General features: G+C 49.4%; 1 protein-coding gene across 1 annotated transcript in view; it reads left to right on the top strand.

Moving 5' to 3' along the window:
* The window catches only part of XDH (xanthine dehydrogenase), a 62,607-nt gene extending 43,366 nt beyond the window's left edge, over positions 1 to 19,241 (top strand). Inside the window, exons 22-36 of the mRNA XM_040993975.1 lie at positions 578 to 711; positions 1,108 to 1,195; positions 2,216 to 2,302; positions 4,658 to 4,849; positions 5,054 to 5,199; positions 6,324 to 6,405; positions 6,911 to 7,006; positions 7,627 to 7,755; positions 8,348 to 8,422; positions 10,390 to 10,442; positions 12,688 to 12,802; positions 13,622 to 13,687; positions 15,687 to 15,875; positions 17,123 to 17,299; positions 18,465 to 19,241. Of these exons, the coding sequence (XP_040849909.1) occupies positions 578 to 711; positions 1,108 to 1,195; positions 2,216 to 2,302; positions 4,658 to 4,849; positions 5,054 to 5,199; positions 6,324 to 6,405; positions 6,911 to 7,006; positions 7,627 to 7,755; positions 8,348 to 8,422; positions 10,390 to 10,442; positions 12,688 to 12,802; positions 13,622 to 13,687; positions 15,687 to 15,875; positions 17,123 to 17,299; positions 18,465 to 18,515 (1,680 nt within the window). The 3' untranslated portion in view covers positions 18,516 to 19,241. The remainder of the gene's footprint in view (positions 1 to 577; positions 712 to 1,107; positions 1,196 to 2,215; positions 2,303 to 4,657; positions 4,850 to 5,053; positions 5,200 to 6,323; positions 6,406 to 6,910; positions 7,007 to 7,626; positions 7,756 to 8,347; positions 8,423 to 10,389; positions 10,443 to 12,687; positions 12,803 to 13,621; positions 13,688 to 15,686; positions 15,876 to 17,122; positions 17,300 to 18,464) is intronic.
* The last annotated feature ends 2,449 nt before the right edge of the window (positions 19,242 to 21,690 follow it).

Below are 21,690 nucleotides of genomic sequence, written 5' to 3'. Positions count from 1 at the left end.
GGGAAGCCCCACGTGACATTGGAGGGCAGTGTGGTCCATGGCCAAAGGGAAATGTGGGTAGGTCTGGAAGGGGCCTGGAATATGACGGTTAGCTGGAGCCTGGGGTTAGCTCTTATCTCTTCAGTTCTGTTCAGCCTTGGTCAAGTTACATCCTCCCTCCAAAGAGGCTGGTGACAACCACAGGGACCGCAAATCTATCTACAGTAACTTGACATTTCTTGGCTGTCTGTAATGTGGCCTGCTAGGTGGCCCCGTCCTTGTAATCTGCTGGTCTTTGGCCAGACAGAAGGAATTTGGGCTCTGCAGGTCCACTGTGAGCAGCTGCCTGCCCCTGTGGTCCATGGCGAGTGTCTACCTTGTCTCAGCTCAGCTTGCAATGTCTGATGAGGGCCAGACACCCGCACTGCTAACTAGAAGGCTGCCGTTGGAGGGGAGGGGCACTTCAAATCAAGGGATTTCAGAATTCACAATGATAATGAGGCCCTTCCATCTCAAGCAGCCACTGAGTCTGGCCCAAAAGGAGTCCCAGTGATGCCTTCAGTGGCATTGGTTTGGATTTTTTTTTTCTCCCACATAGAGCTTTGTAGCAAAAATGTTAGGAGTTCCAGCCAACCGGATTGTGGTCCGAGTCAAGAGAATGGGAGGTGGCTTTGGAGGGAAGGAGACCCGGAGCACTGTGGTGTCTACAGCAGTGGCTCTAGCTGCATACAAGTGAGTTGTAAAGCCTGCTTCACCCAGTAGCCTTTGGGAGGAGAAAGAAGTCTGTCTGCCAGGAAATCATCTTAGGTTCCCCCTGTTAGGAATGATTTGCTTCTGCTTCAATTCCCCCTACTGTCTATTTGTAGAACCCTAGAGCTTAGCGGGGAGAGTGAGAGTAACACTGCCCGTTGCTCCATGCTCTGATACAGGTGTCTCTGTCGTCTTGTAGTACCTGGCTGCAAGTTCCCCAAGGGTGGGCCCTTATCCATCTTATAGATTCCCCTGTCCTGCCCAGGCCATGCCTATTCAGTGAAGCAGCCCAGTTTAGCTCTGCCTCCTGTGCCAGGCTCACTTGCTTTCTGTCTCCCCAGAACTCCCAGATTCCTAACCCTCTTGGTACCCACACAGGACAGGCCGCCCTGTGCGCTGCATGCTGGACCGTGATGAGGACATGCTCATAACTGGTGGCAGACATCCTTTCCTGGCCAGATATAAGGTTCTGGGTGCTGGGGGTGTGCCAGGGTGGACAAGGGAGTTTCTGGAAGGAGCCAGGGGACAGAGCCTCAGGGAGTTGGAGCTGCCCTTTCACTTTTTGCCTAATAATTTGCTGAAGCTCAAGAAGAAAATAGCAGCGAGAGAAATTCAAGGCAGCCACCAGCAATGCAGAAAGATGTACTATAATCATCATTTATCAGCAAGCCCAACGGAAACCCACCATGCTGGGTATCCAATGTTGACACATTCACAGCCTGTTAAAAAATCAGAGTGACTCCTTGGTAACATGCAGTGAGAAATAAGGCTTCCCAGAGGTGGGGTAGGGCAGACACCTGTTCTGGCTAGACACTGTCCAGCTTTCCTCTGGGACAGGCTCTTTTCTGGTCTTCTAGGTGTGGCCAGTCCCTTCTTACAAAGGTTTCCTTCCCCTCTATGCTCTGTAGCCTGGGAGCTCTCTTTTACTATGTGCTGGCCTTGTACACCTCCTCTTTGAGTCATTCTGACTTTGTTTCAAGATTTAACTCCCAGAAAGGAATTCCATTTCTCTTATTCCTAAGTTCTTATGGGCCTGTAAAAAGCTCCTTGATCTTCCAGATTTGTAAAATATCCTGTGAAGACTTCCTTTGATGCTTACAAGGTCAGGAACACACAAGCAAGTCGGTGTGCCTGTGAAGCATAGTTCGTCTGCTGCCCAAATCTCCATGGGGAACCCTCCAAGATCCTCCCAGATGTCCCTTCCCAGCCTGCCCCTTCTTGTCCTATCCTGATCAACCCTCACTCTTCTATCTTCTCACTTCCTCTTTTGGAGCCAGAAGCTGGGAGTGGGTGGAAGAGGGCAGAGTGTGGGGGTACAGTGTGAGGGGTGGGGTGGTAGGGGTGTCCCAATAGGGAAGTGTTAGACCCTGGAGTCCTTCCCCTTTCCGTGGTGCGGTGTCTTGCTCTGTTTCCTGCAGGTAATGCAAAGGGGGAGGTGATCAGACACAGAGGAGGGGCTTGCATTGAAAAGTTGTTCTTTCATCAGGTGGGTTTCATGAAGACTGGCAAAGTAGTGGCCCTGGAGGTGGAGCACTTCAGCAATGCAGGGAACACCCAGGATCTCTCTCAAGGAGTAAGTAGGACCCTCCCCCAACTCCTGGGGTGATGGGGTATCAAGAGCGTAACCCACAGCCCATTGACACACTTGGGCACAGGTCTCCCCAGGTCTTGCCTGTCCCGTTGCAGTTACATCCTGACTGGTCCGCACCCTGGGTTCTCCATCCTTGATTAAGCTCTAAGGCATAGAAATGGTCCTATTACTTCTCTGATTGCAAACTCATCCTTGTGCAACTGTTTTGCCAAAGAATCCATTAGTTATGTTGTGGAAATTGACCACCAGGGAGCTGAGAGCCACTTATGGAAAAGGAAGAACCTTTGTTTTTACAGAGGGCCCCACTCCATCTGGATCATCCCAGCATGGCTGAGCCCTTGATCAATCGACTTTTGTTTCATGCTTTTATAGGGCAAGTGCAAGGGCATTTGTGTGGGCAGGGGAGCAAGCAAGTGGGAAGTACAGATGTGAACACATGGCAGTCTGCCTTGAGCTGTCACAATTTCTGGAACTTTCTGAGCTGTAGCAGTTCCTGGCATTTCCTTATCTCTTGGTTAGCATTCCTATCTCCCTGGTGGCTCTGCAGGCCTGTGTCTTCATGTCTCGGCGTAGGTCTGTTTTTCACATGACCTTTGTGTAGGCCTGTTTTCTTTCTTTCTTATTTATTGATTATTATCCACAATAGAGTTTTATAGGTATAGGGTTCATCCCTCCCTCTCCCCTTCCTTTCTCTCCGTTTTCCTCTCCCACTATTTGTCTCTGGGTTATCATGGTAGTTTAGTTCTTCAGTTCATGATTATGAGCTTAACTTCTAGCAAGGCAAGGCTTTAGCCATTGAACCACCACACCAGGCCCTGATCTCATAATGAGCATACCACTGCTGCTTCCTTTTGATTAATAATTGCATGGTCTATCATTTTCATTCTTTTAAGTCTGCTTGTATTGTGATATCTGAAGTGATTTTCTTAAAGATAGCATGTAGTTGTATCAAGCTTTCTAATCCCTTCTGTTAATCGTTTGATTGTGGTTACATTATTTCTATTTAAAATAATTATTGATTGATAGAGCGTAAGTCTGCTGCTTTATGTTTTAGGCTGTTTTATTTTACGTTTGTTCTCTTAGGATTTTTGGTCTCCTTTCCTGCAGATGAACGTTTTTTTAGAGTTCTGCTTTATTATGATATTGTTAAAAAAGTCTTTTGTCTAGTTCTTTTACTGGTTTCTCACTGAATCACATGATAGATACATGTAACTTACATGGCCTGTTGAAGTCATTTTATCAGGGAACTTGCCTGCCTCTCCGTCCTCCTGTCTTCTATATTTATGCAATTTTTGTCAAAAATTCTTCCCCACATACGTTTGGAGACACATTGAGACAGTATCATGGCTTTGGCTTTTGTTAGCAGACAGGACTTCCAAAACTCAAGAAGGAAATGTCTGTTGTTTTACCTAGACTTTTATTGAATGTGGTTTGTCTGTTTGTTTGTTTGTTTGTTTTGTTTTTGCCCAGGGTTTCAAGGTTCCTTCTTTAATTCTTTTGTTTCTGTTTAGAGATTCCCTGCAACCATTGTTTTATTTTAGATCTTTTGGAGGCAATTGGGTTGAAAGTTCTTTACTTTCCGCATTTGAAAAATGTGCCGCTTCTTTTCTGCCTTTTAAAGTTTATTGAAGAAAATTATTTGCTAGTCTAATTACCCTCCCCCATCGGTAAGGTGTTGTTTTCTCTGACTGCTTTCATGATATTGTTTTCTCTTTTAATATGTCTTCTTATGAGTTTCTTCCATTTTATCCTGTGTGGTGATCACCCAGAGTAAAATCTGTAGGCTTATGTCTCTTGAAAAAATTGGGAAGTTTTCAAATATTATTTCTTTGAGGACTTTTTTATAAAACTCAACTCATTTTTAAGCATTATTTTTATTTGCTTGAAATGCAAGGTCAGAGGGAGAAGGAGAAAGAGACACAGAGAGGAGAGATTGATTGTCCATCTGCTTGTTCCCTTTTCAGCTGCAGGAGCTGTGAGTGGCTCCTTTCAGAAGGTGGAAGGAGCGCCTGGTGACCCTGAGATATTTATACTATAGCTTTCAGCTTTCATGGGAAAAACTCGTTTATAAAGAGTTAGTAAAATCAACTTTTCTTTTCAAGGAACTATCATGTTAGGAAATGGCTTCTCTGTAGAGAAGGTGGTGAATATAAGTGGCTAGGGTGCAGTAAGGAGATGATTTCAACATCCCAGGGAAGACATATCTGGGTTATAAAGAGGAGCCCTGGACAGTGTGGTTGGGAAAGGCAGGCATGCCTGCAGCCCTCCAGGGTCTATTCTGAGAATCCACTGAAACTAGCATATTACTCTCTCCCACTGTGACTTCCTCTGCTTCAGATCATGGAACGAGCTCTATTCCACATGGACAACTGCTATAAAATCCCCAACGTGCGGGGCACTGGGAGGCTGTGCAAGACCAACCTGCCCTCCAACACGGCCTTCCGGGGCTTTGGAGGACCCCAGGGGATGCTCATTGCCGAGTATTGGATGAGTGAAGTTGCCCTGACTTGTGGACTGCCAGCAGAGGAGGTAGGCTAGGATTCTAGCGTCACAAGCCCACAGTGGGACAGCCTACTTTGGTGGTGGTGAGGTGGGGCTTTGCGTCTTACGCATCTCTCTTGGGATAGAAGATGGGCAGGTGTTATTAAGGGGCTGGAAATGTAACTGCAGGTTTTGAGCCTGCCCCTGGTTTCTTGCCACTGCCAAGGCCTGTTTGTCTCTCTCCTTGGGAAGGTGCGGAGGAAAAATCTGTACAAAGAAGGGGATCTGACCCACTTCAACCAGAAGCTTGAGGGATTTACCTTGCCCAGGTGCTGGGACGAATGCTTGGCAAGTTCTCAGTATCAGGCACGGAAGAGTGAGGTTGAGAAGTTCAACAGGTACAGTCCCAGGAATGGGTGTGAGTTTGAGGTGCTGGTGTCATAGTGTTTTATGGTCTGAAACCTTTCTGCTGAACCCCACATCCAAAGCCAACACTCCAATGGGCAATTTATGACCCTGCTGAGATAGTGGTTCTTTCATAGCCACTTTCTCATGAATTTGTGATGAACTTGACTCCAGGGCAAGTGGATTCAAGCTTGTTCTGAGTGCCACAGCTTACCAGTTTGTGATTTGTCTATACATTTTTGTGTGCCTTCTGAGCACAACATTCTATATTTATTTTCTTATTTGAGAGGTTGAGAGAGAGGGTGGGAGAGAGAGAGATCTTCCATTATTGGCTCATTTTCTCAAACATCTGCAGTAGCCAGGGTGGAACCAGGGTGAGGCTAGTAACCTTGAACTTCACCCAGGTCTCCCATGTGCATAGCAGAGTCTCAACCGTTTGAACAATCATCAATTCAACCTTTGAACTGTCTCTCAGGATTGCGTAAGCCAAGATTGGAAGCAGAGTCCATGGGACACAGAGCAGGCAGTCCAGCATGGGGTGAGGGTATCCCGGGAGGTGGCATGCTTTGCTCTGCTTCCGTGTCTGCACTCTCAGTCTATCACAGACAGCTCTGGCACAGGACTAAGAACAACACAGTTGTGAAGCTGCTTCTGATGCTGATCTATAAATGTGACCTTGATAAAATGGGTCATTCCATTTTGCTGGTGAATCTTCCTGGAGTTTTAGCATTTGCACAGGGGGGATAATGGTACTGACTCTGCTTCTTCACAGAATTGCAGATAACCAGACATAAAACACAGAGAAGGCATTGCTAACCATTCCTAGCCTCAGTTCATTATCATAGTTCAAGATCACGAGGGACCTGAATCAAAGTCTACTTAGGGAAGATGGTTGGTGGTGTTTTAAAATTCAGATTCCTGGGGGTTGGCTCTGACCTGCTGTGGGGTAAGACCCAGGACCCAAATTTCTGCTTTCCTCCTTGCCTGTGCCTATTTCGTTATGATTCAGTAGGATTGTAACCATCTTCATCTGGTATGAAGATGATGCTTAGAAATATGGCCACTGTGACACTAGCATAGCAGAAAAGGTTCTATGAGGATACTCCTTTTTCTCCAGGGAGAACTGTTGGAAAAAGAGAGGACTGAGCATCATTCCTACCAAGTTTGGTATAAGCTTCACAGTTCCTTTTCTGAATCAGGTAACTGCTTCATATAATCTCATCTACCTTCGCTGGTAGTGGACCCCATTTTCCCCAGTGTTGCAAGGAGAAGTCCCACTAAAAACATGGCACTGTGGGAGGTTTTCCCTTGCTAAGTGAGATTTGAGCTTGCATATCCCTTTCTGAGTACTATGTCACAAGCAGTGGGCCTCGGAGGGCTGGGCTAGTCCCCAGGTGCTTCCAGTCCTGCTTGCAGGTCTGCAGACCTCTGCCTGTCTCCTACTGTTCATCCATCTTTAGAGTGGGGAACAAGACCCTTGACCTGCTTCGCTCTGTGGATGAGAGACAGAAAGACGTAAAAGGCCATATCACAAAATTACGATGTAATTATTCTGTAATTATTCTGATGTAATTCTTGTTTGGCATTTGGACCCCAGACGTAGCTGCTGACTTTCTTTGTTCTCAGCTCCATGCCTTCGGTCCCAGGTCTTACGCTGAGTTAGGATTTGCTGAGTTCCTTCTGTCTGTTCTGCCCTTGTTCTAGGCTGGAGCTCTGATTCACGTGTACACAGACGGTTCTGTGCTCCTGACACACGGGGGTACTGAGATGGGCCAGGGCCTTCACACGAAGATGGTCCAGGTGAGCAGCTGGGAAGGCTGGGCTGTCCTCTCTAGCACTGTGCTACAAGACACTGAGCTGTGGAATATTCCAGAAACAGGAGTAGGTAGGGAATTCTTCCCTCCCCCAGTTCAGCATGGTTACTCACTCTTATGTAGCCTTGGGTAGCTCTTCTCCCTGTCTTGGCCTCAGTTGCCCTTGCTGTGTAGTGTTTGACCAAGATATATCCCTCACCTGGCCTCCAGGGCCACCAGGGCCCATTGGCTCTGTGTAGGAGTCAGCCCCGACACTCCCTCACAGTGGAGAGCCCTTACAGTGGAACTAGGATAATGAAGCTGGATTTGTGTCAGGACATCTGTTTGACTCATGAGCAATGGCCAAATTCAAAGCCAAGGTTAGATTAAAAAGGCACTGTTACCAATTAGGCTTACACATCTTTTTAAAAATCTAATCACATCACTCTGTGGAGTACTATTTCAAATCCTGCCAGATGTACAAACATCTTAACATCAATAGGATTAGAACCTACAAAATGATTTCCTGGCCCCTGATAGTGGAGTTGAATTCTGTCTTGGAGAGAAGGTAGCCAAGCCCCTAATGGTGACCCTTTCCCTAGCAAGTGTTGTCTTCTCATCCCACAGGTGGCTAGCAGAGCCCTGAAAATCCCCACCTCCAAGATCTATATCAGCGAGACGAGCACCAGCACGGTGCCCAACACCTCTCCCACAGCCGCCTCCGTCAGCACTGACATCAACGGACAGGCTGTTTATGTACGGAGCACAAGGGGGCAGGCAGAGCAGAGGGCCTGCCCGGGACCTGGGGCCTGGAGAGCCCCCTGGATGGTTGCTAGGATGGGTCCTTTCAGGTTCTTTGACTGTGGTCTTGTCTTTGGCTCTCTTTCCTGGAATGTGCTAATGGAGAGGCCCAAAAGCCAAGGTCACTTCTACCAGAGCCAAGAGGGATAGAGTGAAGGAGGCAGAGGGGTGTTGGACACAACAGGGAACTTCTAGGGAAATGCTTCCCCTGTTGTTAGAGCTGGCTACAGGGCAATAGACTGCAACTGAGAACTGATGCAAGGGTTGGCCTGGTCAGATGCCCTTGTCACCAGACAAGAATGTCCTCGAACACATTCCCCTCTCAGCCTGAGCACTGCGTGGGGCTTATGTGCTCTCCTCTGGCAGGATCTTATGGTACCCCTGGGCCTCAGTCATTCCTGGAAGTGTGGCTGGGGTGTGTGAGAGGCACTCTGGATACAGCATTGCATTCAGAGGGCTTTCTGAGAGCCCCGTTCCCATCCCTCCCTGCCCCCAGGCCCGGGTCCTGAAGTACAGAGGGCTGATGTGGTCATTGTGTTTTCCTCAGGAAGCTTGCCAGACCATCCTGAAGAGACTGGAGCCCTTCAAGAAGAAGAACCCCAGTGGCTCCTGGGAAGACTGGGTAAGTTCAGGCTCACCCAAGAGACATGGGCAAATGAGAGGGGTCAGTAGCAGAGCCTGCATCCTTGTCCTCCAGGAGGTAGCATTGGTGAGTCAATCATACAAAGAGAAGGGTGGGTGTCCATATGATGCTGCAGCACAGGGACATGCTGGGTCCCTTGCATCTAGGATCTTGAGGGCCTTGTGGGAATTGGAGTCGTGGCTTCCCTGAATCTCAGAGGAACCCCTGAATATGCCCTATTATGAAGTCTTACTTCACCCGGGCCTTGTCTGATGCCACACCTGTTGGACAGCATTGATGTACCTGTCCAAAGGGATCTGCTCTGGCAGCCTCTGCTGTAACACTTTTCAAATCTGTGTCCACTGAGAGACAAGGCCTTCCATGAGATTGCGGTGAAGCTGTCACCTGAGAGCTTAGATTTTCCATGATTTCAGGAGTTGGCAAGTAGAAGAAATATTTGTAATAAAAATAAGCACAGATTTCTAGAGATTGACCTGCACAAAGCCTCAGAAAGAAGGAATAAGAATGGCTCTAGTGGGTGGGGAGCCACAGAAAGGAGGCACTGGAGGGTGTGGAGGGTGGGGGACCCCAGTGAGGAGGGTGCTGGCGGCCGGGGGATCACAGCTTGGAAGGCCCTGGTGGGCAGGGGACCACAGCACCTCCACTAGACAGAAATACCCATGGCGCCTCTGCTTCCTTGACCCCCAGAACTGGAATGGAAGAACTAGCCATTATGGTAACATGTAAACTATGACTACATGTAAACCAGCTCAAGGAGTTTAAATATCTCCTTTATGTTAAAGAAAAGAAGCTTCCTGTGCCTCCCAGATACCATATGTGGAATGCCTTAGGGATGGAGCTTGAGTGTGTTCATTTGCGTTTGGGCATGCATTTGTCAGGCCATCTTAATATCCTCACAGCAGCCTGATGGCAGCTGTGTGCTCTTACCTGTTGAGCTGCCCTTTGCCCTCAACTGTCAGCTACATGGTCTAATGTTCTTAATAAGCAGATAATTCCCCCCAAAATAAGCCATGAAAGATCACCAAATACACACAGACACATCATGATGTGCCTAGTGCACATCCCAGACCAAAGAACTTATTCCCTAAGGCTGATTCTCCTCATCAGTAAAATGAGGAAAGTAGCGCAGCTTCTATAGGATCATAGTCACTATTAAATGAGATAATGCATGGGGAGTGCTAATAGGCATCTGGTACCTAGTAAAGCGCTTACTAATTGATAGTGGCATTGATACAGATTTATTAAGTACATCTGAAATCAGTGTTGTACTCATGCTAGGGATGCCAAAAGACCTATTACGCAGTTAAAGAGATGACATGTGTACGGCTTTTATTAGTAGGAAGCTGTCAGCAAAACTAGAAGGCTCACGTGTTAAGTATCATGAACACGACAGAGAGTTGCTTTTATAATGGGAGTTAGCCCCAAAGACATGATTGGAATGACAAATTTGAGCCAGTCATTGAGGGATAAATGGGAGTTGGACGAATGCAGTGGAGAACCACAGAAATGAAGGTGTAGCCTGGTGGGAACATGGAAGGACACAATGAAGTTTGGCTGGGCAGTGGTGCGAGTGCTACAAAAAGGCCCCAGAAAAGGTTGTGACACTCAGTACCAGGATCTGCTCCTTCAGTGATGGGGAGACACTGAGAGCTCCAGCAGAGGGGGGCTGTGGGCAGTGTGGAATGGGAAGGTGACCACTCCTTCTGAGCTGGGCGGTTGACTTGAGGCAGGAAGGTCCAAGAAAGAGATTCTTACTATAGTACCCCAGGCTTTAGACGATGAGGCTGTAATGCAGGCAGTGACAAATGGGGATAAGCAGTGAGGGCTGGAAGGAAATTGAGTTGAAAATTGACTTCCAGATACAGAGGATGGACTTGTGCAAGCTGAGACTGGTCAGGGTCTCTGCCAACTGTGCCTATCTCTTCCTGATGCCTTTCTGCCTGCAGGTCTCAGCTGCCTACATGGATGCCGTGAGCTTGTCTGCTACTGGGTTTTATAAGTAAGTAGGGTGCTGGTCTGGCCCATTCGCTGCGTGACGTCAGCCTCAGCTCCCTGGTGCCTGCCCTCCAGCTCTGACTCCTGGCAACCCAAGGTCAGGAGAGAGCAGGTACACCGAAACTCATCTCTTGAGTCACCTTGTGTTGATGTTTTCAATCTAACAGTGCTCTGAAATACTTAGCCAAACTGTGTACCACGGCAGGTGTCAACACATTGAGGGCCTCATCCTAATTGAGGCCTCAAAGTGGCCTTTTTCCCTGGGGAGCTCAGTGGCACCTGCTGAAGCTGTTCTCTCCAATATGCCAGCCGACCTTCCCTTATTTCTCCCTCAGCATTCTCTTATGAACTCCAGGGGTGTTTGATGATCCGAGTCATGGTGTTGCTGTTACCTGCGTGCTGTTTGGCACTATACATTGCATCACTTTTAAAAGATTGTATTTCCTAGAGAGAGAGAGAGACAAAGAGAGAGAGACAGAGAATCATCTCCTACATAATAGTCCACTCTCCTAACGTTCGCCTGGGCTAGGACTGGGTCAGTGATGAAGCTGGGAGCCAGGAACTTCGACCTGGGTGACAGGAATCTAACCAGTTGAGCTCTCACTGCTATCTCCCAGAGTCTGCTTTAGGAAGAGTTTAGAGTCAGGAGCTGGGGCTCAAGCCCAGGGACTGTGAGGTGGGGCGCAGATCTCTTAACTCACGTCTCCAACACTGAACCACATGTCTGCCCCCCGTGCATTGCTTTTCTCCTTAGAGAACTCTTCCCCAGGAATGAGAACTTTTTGCCTCTGTGGTCTCACAGGTAGAACTTCCTTAAGACAGCATGACTGAGAAGTCAGCATGCATCTCCTGAAACTTCCAAATCCCACAGCAGTGCCCATAGCTGGGGACCCTGCCAGTTGGGCATAGAAGCTGCACAAAGACATGAGCCTGCTTACTGTAAATCATCATGTTGTAGGTTTCTTGAGAAGTTAAACGAGGCCTGTTTCTTTTGTAGAGCAATAGAATAAAGCAAGGAAGAAGGAAGGGAGGTTGGAAGGAAATTTGTTTGTTTCAAAATGTCTTGAAAAAATGGGAACATAAAACCCTGCCACTCCTCCAGACCCATATGGCTGCACGTAAGGATCCAACCAACTGCGAACTGTAAATACTTGAAAAGGACTGATTTGTCTTCTTGTCCTTGTTCCCCAAACAATATGGTAAACCTACTCTTTCTAGAGCATTGCATTGTGTCAGATATCGAAAGCAGTCTTGAGATGACTAGTGAACGCATCAGGAGATGCATGTCCTGTGGAACTACAGTGGCGTTTAGTGAGAAGGACTTCAGCCTCTGGGGAGTTGACATCTGGAGGTGGTTTTCTGGAGCCCATCCCTCACAGACATCCTGCGATGACTGCTGTAATGGAAAGCACGTGTTTTGCCAATGTTCCCAGGTTCTGGAAGAGTTCACTAACAGAAACACAAAGCAATACAGGCTTTCTCCTGAACTCCTAATACATTTTAGAGATCCCTTTGTAAGAGGGAAATCAGAGTTTAGGAAAATGGTGGTTTCTCTTATGCAAACTTTCCCCCTCTGCCCTGTGTTGCTTTGTTCTTGTTTGCCTTCTAGCTGTGCCAGTTCTTGTGGTTTCTCTGCTGTAACACAAAAAGCCCACAGAAATAGAATACTCAAAAAACATGCATATGTATGCATCCAGTTCACGCAAAATCTAAAGTGTATAAAGTACTTCAGGACTTAAAAAAAAAAGAAAAAAGAAGTAGAAGGGGATGTCTGCTTCTGTTCCTAGACTTTCTCAGCTTGTTTGTAGAACGGTCCAAGCACTGGAAGGTGGGAGCGCTTGCTTCCTGGTGCCGACTGACATGAGATACTGCTCTGCTTAACTCTCACCTTGGCAAAGGTAGCAGGTGAACCTGTGAACACAGCCCAGGAGCCATCACAGGCAGAGCCTTCGGTTCAGGAGACCTTGGGCTGCAATTCAGTAGAGCCTGTGAGTGCGGCTTCCATGAACTGAGGCCTAACACTGCCAGACTGCAGAATGACCGGATGAGGGCCCCTGGCAAAACGACAGAAGCAAGAGACAAAATGCTCTTGATTACCTAAGTTTCACTAATACATCCAAGCTATCCCAAATATGTGGGCTTTTTCAGAGAACAACTGGATGAAAAAAGCAAAACTATTCGGAGCACTTGGGTGTCAATGGGGAAGGGGCATGTTTCTCTTAGTACACATGCAATATCCTCTCTTCTAGAACACCCAACCTTGGCTATAGCTTTGAGACGAACTCAGGGAATCCCTTCCACTACTTCACCTACGGGGTAGCCTGCTCTGAAGTGGAAATCGACTGCTTAACAGGAGATCACAAGGTAAGAAGTCTGCAAAGGTTTAGTGCCAAGGTGGGGAAGAGAAAAGCAGCAACCAAGGGCTGGTAGAGACAGACTGTACCACTGGGCCGAGAGGGACGTACTACAGGGGTGGTGAGGCATTCCATGCAAGGCCCAAGAGAAGTGTGCAGGCATGGTGGGTCACCCCAGTCTTTGCCTCAACTCTATTGTTGTGTGAAAGCATCCAGAGGACAGGGGACTTCAAAACAAATCATGGGAAAATAGTGTGAAAAGTTTACTCTTGTGCCAAAACAAAACAAAATTTCATGAAATCATCTACACAAATGAGCCTGTTTTCCAAGAGAATGTTCTTTGTGGATGCTGCAATTTCAGTTTCATATGATTCTTCCTCGTCACAAAATATTCCTTTAGCTTTTTTCAATCACTTAATCACATGATCGTTATAGACCCTACAGAACCAGAGGGGACAAGCTGCAGGCAGTCCATGTGCAGCACACGGTGGGTCCACTCTTTTCTTACATAATCCACCCACACACAAGTTCAAAACCTCAGGTCCCTGGAACTTGCCCTGATGCTCACAGAGTGTGCAAGGTTCCTTTTGCTTACCAGAGGTCGGTGCTGCTCTCTGGCCCCTCCCTTGCTGCTGAGAATGCAAAGCTGGGTAGTGATAGTGTGCACAGAGACGGGGTGGGAGCCTGGCCACTTGTGCCCAAGAGCGTGCCCAGCTCTGCACGCTTCCCTTCTGTGTGGACGGAACCTTTAGTCTTAGAGTCATCATATCTGTGTGACTCCAAGCATCTCTCACTTCTCAAACCGCTTCTGTTTTACCATTCGCCTTAGAACCTCCGCACGGACATTGTCATGGACGTTGGCTCCAGTCTGAACCCTGCCATTGATATTGGACAGGTAAGGTTCACAGGGGACCAGGATGGTGACAGAGGGACTTGGTAACTGCTGTTTCCCCACTCCATCCACCAGCCACAGTCTGTTGCCCAGTGTTTTTTCTTTTCTTTTAATTTTAAGACTTATTTATTTTACTCAAAAGTCAGAGTTAAAGAGAGAGAGAAAAGGAGAGATAGAGAGATCTTTCATCCAGAAGTTTGCTCCCCAAATGGCTGCAATAGCCAGAGATGAACCAGTCTGAGGCTAGGAGTCAGCAGCTTCTTCCAGATATCTCACATGGGTACAGGGCACCAAGGTCTTGGACCATCCTGCGTTGCTTTCCCAGGCCATGAGTAGGGAGCTGCATGGGAAGTGGAGCAGCCAGGACTTGAACCAGTGCCTGTAGAGGATGCTGGCACTGCAGTTAGAAGATTAACCTCCTATGCCACCACACCTGCCTCCTGGTGTCATTTCTTTCTTTTGTTTTTTTTTTAGATAGTTATTTTCAATTTAGTTTTTTTGTTGTTGTTGTTTGTGGTTTTGTATAGTTTTAAGAAGAACCTTCCACTATCCATAACTGTACAAGTTTCAAGCCCTACAAAACCTGAAGTGGTACATGAGCAGGTGTGACTGCTGGCCTCAGAAAGGATTTAGGCTTTATGCTAGGTGTGTCTTTTTTTATTGTTATTATCAGAAAATCAGATGTACAGAGAGGAATATCTTCCATCCATTGATTCACTCCCCAGGTGGCCACAATGGCTGGAGCTGTGCCAGTCCAAAGCCAGGAGCCTCTTTTGGGTCTCGCATGTGGGTGCAAGGTCCCAAGGCTTTGGGCTGACCTCGACTGCTTTCCCAGGCCACAAGCAGGGAGCTAGATGGGAAGCGGGACTGCTGGGATTAGAATCGGCACCCTATGGCATCCCAGTGCTTTTGAGGACTTTAGCTGCTAGGCTATCTGCTGGGCCCCTCATTGTCATTTCAAAGCAGGCTGTAACCAGAATGGAACTGAAGTTGAACTTGAGTTCTCAAGGCAGAAAACAAAATGTGGAAGTGGTATTCACACCTCAGAGAGCAAGAGGATGAATGGTGAAACATGAGATACACACATGTGTGGCATGTGAACCCACACATGTGACTGGAGGGAGAGGCTGATGTGGAATGGACGTGTGTCCAGGATTGATGCTCTTGGCTGTAGGGTCAGAAGAGTTGATTATCCCCTCACTCCCCTTCCACACAGCGAATACTTCCAAGCCTGAGGGCAAAAGAGAGGGTCTCTAAGGGGCAAAGGGTTGGACCAAAGTGGGGAAATATGGGACAAATGGACAGCAACAGTGAAGCATCAGACAACAGAGATAAGGACCCAGAGCTGGGACAGTGAGCATCTGGTAGACCATGTAGACGTGCTTCTCCACCATGGACCATTACTGAGCCCACAGAAATCAGCCAGCAGCCAGTCATCTCATGCATCCATTGAGCAACTTGTTTGAGATAACCCTGCTACGGGCAGGCCCTGCACCAGGCACTACAGGTTCAAGGGTGATTCCTAGATGGTCCCTTGCCCCATCCTCACAAGGTCATTGTGGTATCACCTGTCAACTTTCTGAGCCAGGAGGCTAAAGCAGCAGGTGTCCTAAAGGGATCTGGAAGCTATGGCAGGGAAATTTTCTCTCTAAGGCCAGGCATGTGAGAACCCAGTACCCTATAAGAACTCGCTAAGGAACGCCGCTTCTCCTGTCCACCTGCTTCTCAGCTTTGGGCTACCAGGTCAGTGGCAACACGTGAGGAATGCCCCCTTAGAAACTCTAGTAGGTTCCCATGGCAGGCCGTGCCTGTGCTCTGTGACCCACCTAGGATTGCTGACAGGTCCTGAAACTGACCTTTGGCCCTAACACTTTTGCTTCATCCAAGTTCAGAGAGGTTGCCCTGGGCTGAAGCTTCCTCCCAGGCTGGATTACTGGTGAGGCTTTGTGTCCCTGAGGAGGACGGAGGCAGGCACGCACATCCATGTCTGTCTGTCCTGCAGGTGGAAGGCGCATTCGTCCAGGGCCTTGGCCTCTTCACCCTGGAGGAGCTGCACTACTCCCCTGAGGGCAGCCTGCACACCCGGGGGCCCAGCACCTACAAGATCCCGGCCTTCGGCAGCATCCCCATTGAGTTCCGGGTCTCCCTGCTCCGTGACTGCCCCAACAAGAAGGCCATTTATGCTTCCAAGGTACCGTAGCTTGGGTCCAGGCTGCCTTCTGAGCTGCGTGGTTGCAGGCCATCGATAGGGCTGGTGAATCTGCAAGGGGCTCATCTTAAAGAAGGAAGAGACTTGGTGAGGGCCTGAGAATCAGTTACCTTGGATTGGGGATACCATTTCAAAGCTGCTGCTTTGATCCATGAGTTCCGTCCAGGAGGTCAAATCCTGACCAGCACACAGGGCTTAGGCATGCATATCTCCTGCTTGATTCTCAGAGAAGACTGAACAGATGTGGCATTCCTGTGGTCCCTAGAGAGTCAGCATCTTCGCAGCAGCTGAGGGCATTGCCTCTTTACTCATGCTTACTTTACTCATGCTTACTTGCCCTTCCGCTACTGAGACTTGACCTTGAGATTGGAACATTGCACCTGGAGGACTGTGGATGACTGTCCTGGTTTCTTCCTTGTCCCATTCAGTAGGAAGTAGTGGAGAATTTATATTATGTGATGACTAAGCTCTAGCAGTAAAAAAAAGGATCACAACTAATCATTTGTAACCAATGAGATGCCCCTTTGCTCAGCTCAATCCCCGTTGGCCACACAGTGCATTGGAATCAGGGAAGCTCATGCTAAAATGCACGCCATGCAGTCCCTCCTCCCTAGAAAATTGGATGGATTAGCTCTAGGATAAGGCCCCAGAAAACAAGGTTTTAATGAATATATGTTAGTGGTTCTGAAACAGGTGGTCTCTGAGCCAGGCTTTGGGGGGCGGAATTAATCAGCTATGCTGGAAAGTGCTTTTAATCCTCTTCATCGTTGTACCCAGAACTCCAGCAGATGACGCGGACTTAGTTACAGGTGCCTGTAGGCGTCACAGTCGGAGCTGTGGGCTGACTGTTTTCCTGGGTTTGTAGCTGTGAGCCAAGAGTTAAAACTCCCATCAGGGTTTAGGAGGTTATAAAATATGATGACTTACTACAACTCTTAATAGAACACTTAATAGCACATTATGTTTGCCTGGTGTCATCAGGGAAAATTACACCAGGAGAAGTAAGGAAATACACCCACGGGGTCCTGTCATTTACAGAATTGATTGCTGTCAGCTGCTGATGAATTTTGATGGCTGCTTCCTGCTGTATTTTCAGGTGCTGGGGCGGGTAGTGTGGGGGCGTCATCGAATCTCCCGTGACAGGCTAACTGCCTAGCGCTCTGGGCCTGTGAGGGACGCCAAGGCTAGAGCTGCCTCTGACTCCCTGCCCTGTGCTCTGTTCTGTCTAGGCTGTCGGGGAGCCACCCCTCTTCCTGGCTGCCTCTATCTTCTTCGCCATCAAGGATGCCATTCGTGCAGCTCGCACTCAGCACTCAGATTATAACGCGAAGCCACTTTTCCGGCTGGACAGTCCCGCCACCCCAGAGAAGATCCGCAATGCCTGTGTGGACCAGTTTACCACCCTGGTAGGATGCCCCCTCAAGCGTCACGCCTTCTGCGACAGCCAGGGACCAGCTGCGAACTGCAGGGGAAGATTCCACAGAGGGGTGGGACATGGGGCTGACTCTCAGCTGGGCAGCCTAGGGTTAATGTCCATCTTGGCTCTGTGGGGTGAGATGCCCACTGCCATTAGTAAGAGAGAAGCACATACACACCCCTTTCCTCCGCCATGGGACACCTTAGAGTTTAGTCCTTCTAGGGATTGGAAGAACATGGGGTATAGTTGCCACCTTTGCCCGTCGGGATACATGTCATGGCCCAAACTCCAGAAGACCCCACCCTTTAGTGCCCTGCACTGGTATTGTTTATGCTTTCGTTGCTAAAGACACAGAATTGAAGGTCTCCGGTGTTAGAAGGAAAATGAGGAAATCACTAATGACCTCAGCCACATCTGTGCCAGGGTAGCCACATGTCACGTAGGTGCTCAGTTGCCACCTTGGAGGTGTAGGTAACAGACATGGCTGAGAAGGTTCATGGTCATTAGTGTAGGCAGACTCATGTGACATGTCTAGGGGAAGATCACATGGGGCAGCTTCTTAGCATCTTCCGATATTGGGGACGATGTTAGCTGTGAGGCAAGAACCACACAGACCCCAGGCGATGCCCCTGGGAAGTGAAGATGCCCAAAAGACCTTCCCATCACAGCCACACAGCCACCAGGGGTGGCAATTGCCCAAACACCATGCCTGGGAGAAGCAGTGCCTGATGAGCACGCTTGCAGGTAGGTGAGCCAGTGAGGAATCCATCATTTCCAGGGTCCCTTGAAGGGCTCCTTTCTGTGTCACGTAGCACAGGATTGAAAATCCCAGTGGGAAATTCACACAAGGAGTCCCCTCTACAAGCCAGTCCTGATCTGACTGGAGTGGAAATGCCACTTGAATGGGGACCACTTTTCTGTTTTTCGTCATGGTGCCTCTGGAGCCTATCAGGATGGCTGCCCCATGCCAAGTGCTCAAGAGAATGGACAAATAGTAGGAAACTTAGGGGTCCTGCCCTGGGCCATGCTTGGACTGCTGGGTGGTCTTCCATTTTGGACCGGTAGAGGACAGTAGTGGGAGGTGGTGCATGTGTGAGAGTGGAATGGGGCCATCAGTAGAGCCTGGCCACAAGGAATCTGTTGTATCTTCCTAGTGTGTCACTGGGGATGCGGAAAACTGCAAGCCCTGGTCTCAGAGGGTCTGAAGCCATCACCCTCAGTGGCGTGTTCCTGTGGCCTGGCCGGCCTCTCCTGGAGCAGGAAGCACCTCCCACAGAACATGCATCTCTGGAAGCTTCCAGATGACAAAGCTGTGACGCAGCAAGAGGCCATTTCGAAGCAAATCGATGGTTGTGGAAGATTTTGATCAAAAACTTGCAAACATAATGATCAGCGAATTCTGAACAATGGGACCCAAGAAGCAACTGATGTCATCTTAACTGGAATCGTGTGTTTAGAATGGGCTCAGGCAGCCTTTGTTCTTCATCCCTGCCCACTGGACGGCCTGTGTGCCCACCTCACGCCAGGGTCTGTCCATCCAAGACGGATTGCCACAGACCTCTGCAGCATACGGCAAAGACACTTTGACACCCTTCCAAACCAGCCCATCTCCTATTACAACCTCAGCTCCATCCTGAACTGAGGCGATGAAGCTGTGGGATGAGACTAAACCTTGTAACCACTTCTGGGCCATTGGCGAGAACAAAGAAAGAAAGAAAGTTCAAGGTTAATTGGATCCAGTTTTATGAAGCTGCATAAAGTCAGACTGCCCTCCAACCAATGCAATTATTGAGCCCCTCGAATGTGTGGGATTTCCTCCCGCTTGGGCTTCATGCGTTGTAAAAGCAAAAATGATCAGATAGAAGAATTTTCATTCAGACTTGAGTCAGCTAAGGATGCTATCAAAATCAAGATTAGCCAGAGAGAGAAGGAATCAGGGAGCCCGGGCTCTAACTGCGTGACCTTGGGCTGTCACTTCCTCTTCCTGTGCTTCCTTTTACTGCAGAATGAAAGGACTGGACTGGAGTGATCATCCCTTCTTGTCCTGCTCTCCAAACCTATAAAATCACAGCCTGAAAACTCCCACTACCTCAGGGACCCGTAGCCATCCAAAGCTGGGCACCCTTCCACGTGTGCAGGGTCTGGGCCTGACAGACCCCACAGGTCCCTGCAGCTGGTCCAGAGAGCAAGAGGGGGCCAAGATGTCCCTCGTGCTGCGCCTGGTGATGGCACTGCAATGTGGCTCCAGGCAGGAGGCGTGACCCTGCCACGCACCTCCACTGTCAGAAACACTGCCTGGTGCGGGGTCAGCGAGGGGTTGAACCAGTGCCCCACACTGCTAGTAAAGAAAATTGCTTTTGTCACTTGAGAAGCAAGTGCTTGTCACCACAATCCCAAGCCAGCTCCAGCAGCTCCCGTGTCGCAGCCAGCCACCAAGGACCCATTCCCCTCCCACCCCCAAGCACCCCCTTCTGCAGAATATTCCATATGATACAATGGTCTTCACAGTATGGTTTAGGCTACGGAACTTTGTCATTTGATGAGGAGCTGGTATTGGGGGCCTTAATGGGCAAGACTTATGCCCGTGGCACCGACATCCCATATGGGCAATGATTCATGCCCCAGCTGCTCTACTCCTGGTCCAGTTTCCTGCCCATGTGCCTGGAAAGCAGTGGAAGATGGCCCACAAGCTTGGGCCCCTGGATGAAGTTCCTGACTCCTGGCCTCTGCCTGGCCCTGTCCCTGCCATTGGCGTCATCTGGAGTAGTTGGTTTCTCTCCCCCGACCCCCGTCTCCCTCTTTCTGTAGCTCTTTCAAATAAATGAATTAAAAAGTCTTTTAAAAAGTCAGACATGGAGATCCATGCAGGCCCATGTCCCATGATTTTCAGGAACCTCCTGGGGCAGGACCTGAAGCTTGTGATTTTTTAAAATGAAGCTCTTAGGGCAGAGTGAAGAGAACTCCCAGGCCCTAAGGCAGAAGCAGAGTGGGCACCAAAGCCAGCAAGCCGGTGCTGGGCCCTCGTTAGCTGCCGGGCATCGCTGGGCGGCGCCCTGCTCAGCCCCTGGCCAGCACTGCGCTCCTGTCAGTAAAATGAAAGTGGAGGGTTTCTCTGGGTTGGTCCCCCTTCAGGGGAGGACGCCGCCTGCAGCGTGGCACTGCGGCCTGCAGAGGGCGGTAGAAGACTGCCCACGGCCTCGCGTGTGTGTTGGCTCCTTGAATGTCTCTGGGACCAGGCGTCCTCAGGGGTGTCTGGGAGCTGGCTTCCTAGCTGGGTTAGGGGTTTAGACGGAGCATAATCTCCTCAAAGGGGCTCTGGAGACACGGCCAGCTGAGAAAGTGAGCGCTGTAGAGGGCTGGCTGGCAGGGGAAGACAATTTTTCATTCTGAGCACCTGCCACTTGCTAGGTACTGTATCTAATATCTTACCCGCAGGGTCTCGCTCTGTCGGGGGAAGGAGAGGGCGGAGGGATAAGGCAGTGTGTGGGGCTGAATTGGGAACGGGGCAGGGGAGCATTGATGGGGGAAGTGCTCCCTACCTAGAAGCCAGCGCCTGGGGCCAGGGTGCCTGCCGGTTCATGGGCAGCAAAGCTTGGACTTCTCAGAGCTGCAGATCTGTTGCCAAGGCAGCCCATGTACCCCAACCTGTGCAAGGTGAGGAGGAAGGGGAGGCCAGGTGGCACAGGATGGAGGTGGGAGGAGGAACCCCAGGCAAGCGAGATGGACAGAAATAGTCCTTGCTGATGGATTTACAGCTGGGGCCATCCTTGTGCCTGGGCTATTTTTAATCTTTAGCTGCAGGAGAGTCTGCAAACCCAATGCAGGTGCTGCCTATATCGTCACAAGACTTGGCATAATACTCAGGTCCCCCCCCCCCGCCCCACCCAACCCCTCCAAGTCCTTGAGTCTCTGTCCTAAAGTGTAGGGTGGCATGTCCCCGAGTTTGGAGACAAGAGTGGGTGATGACCTTGTCAGCTGACACAAATGCAGCTGGTCCACGGGAGACACGATGTAGGCCATTGCTCATGGGAATTCTGGTGTCACCTCTGGCCCTTGAGTTGCCCCGGCCCTGGCCCTAAGACTCACACCCAGAGTTGGAAAGACCTTGGAGGTGTCAGATGCAGTGCCTCTGTTTTAGAGCTGGGAAATGCAGGCCCTGGGGTCAACACAGATTCAGACCAGCTTTCTCCAGGGTGGTCCATGGCTTGTCCAGTGCCCTACAACCCTCCTGACAAGGCTGGCTGGTCCCTGGTCCAAGCTGGCTATACTACACCAAGCATCCACTTACTGATGGACCACTGATACAACACTGAGGTCAGAGGACTGAATTATGTGCTAGAAGCCCAGTTATGTTGGTTGGGAGGGAAGCCTGGTGAACTT

This window comes from Ochotona curzoniae, unplaced genomic scaffold (genome assembly GCF_017591425.1).
Source record: "Ochotona curzoniae isolate NIBS_2020 unplaced genomic scaffold, NIBS_Ocur_1.0 contig_883, whole genome shotgun sequence".
In the NCBI taxonomy this organism is placed as follows: domain Eukaryota; kingdom Metazoa; phylum Chordata; class Mammalia; order Lagomorpha; family Ochotonidae; genus Ochotona; species Ochotona curzoniae.
The sequence above is the reverse complement of the archived record's forward strand: the minus strand, read 5'-3'. Positions and strand labels throughout refer to the sequence as shown.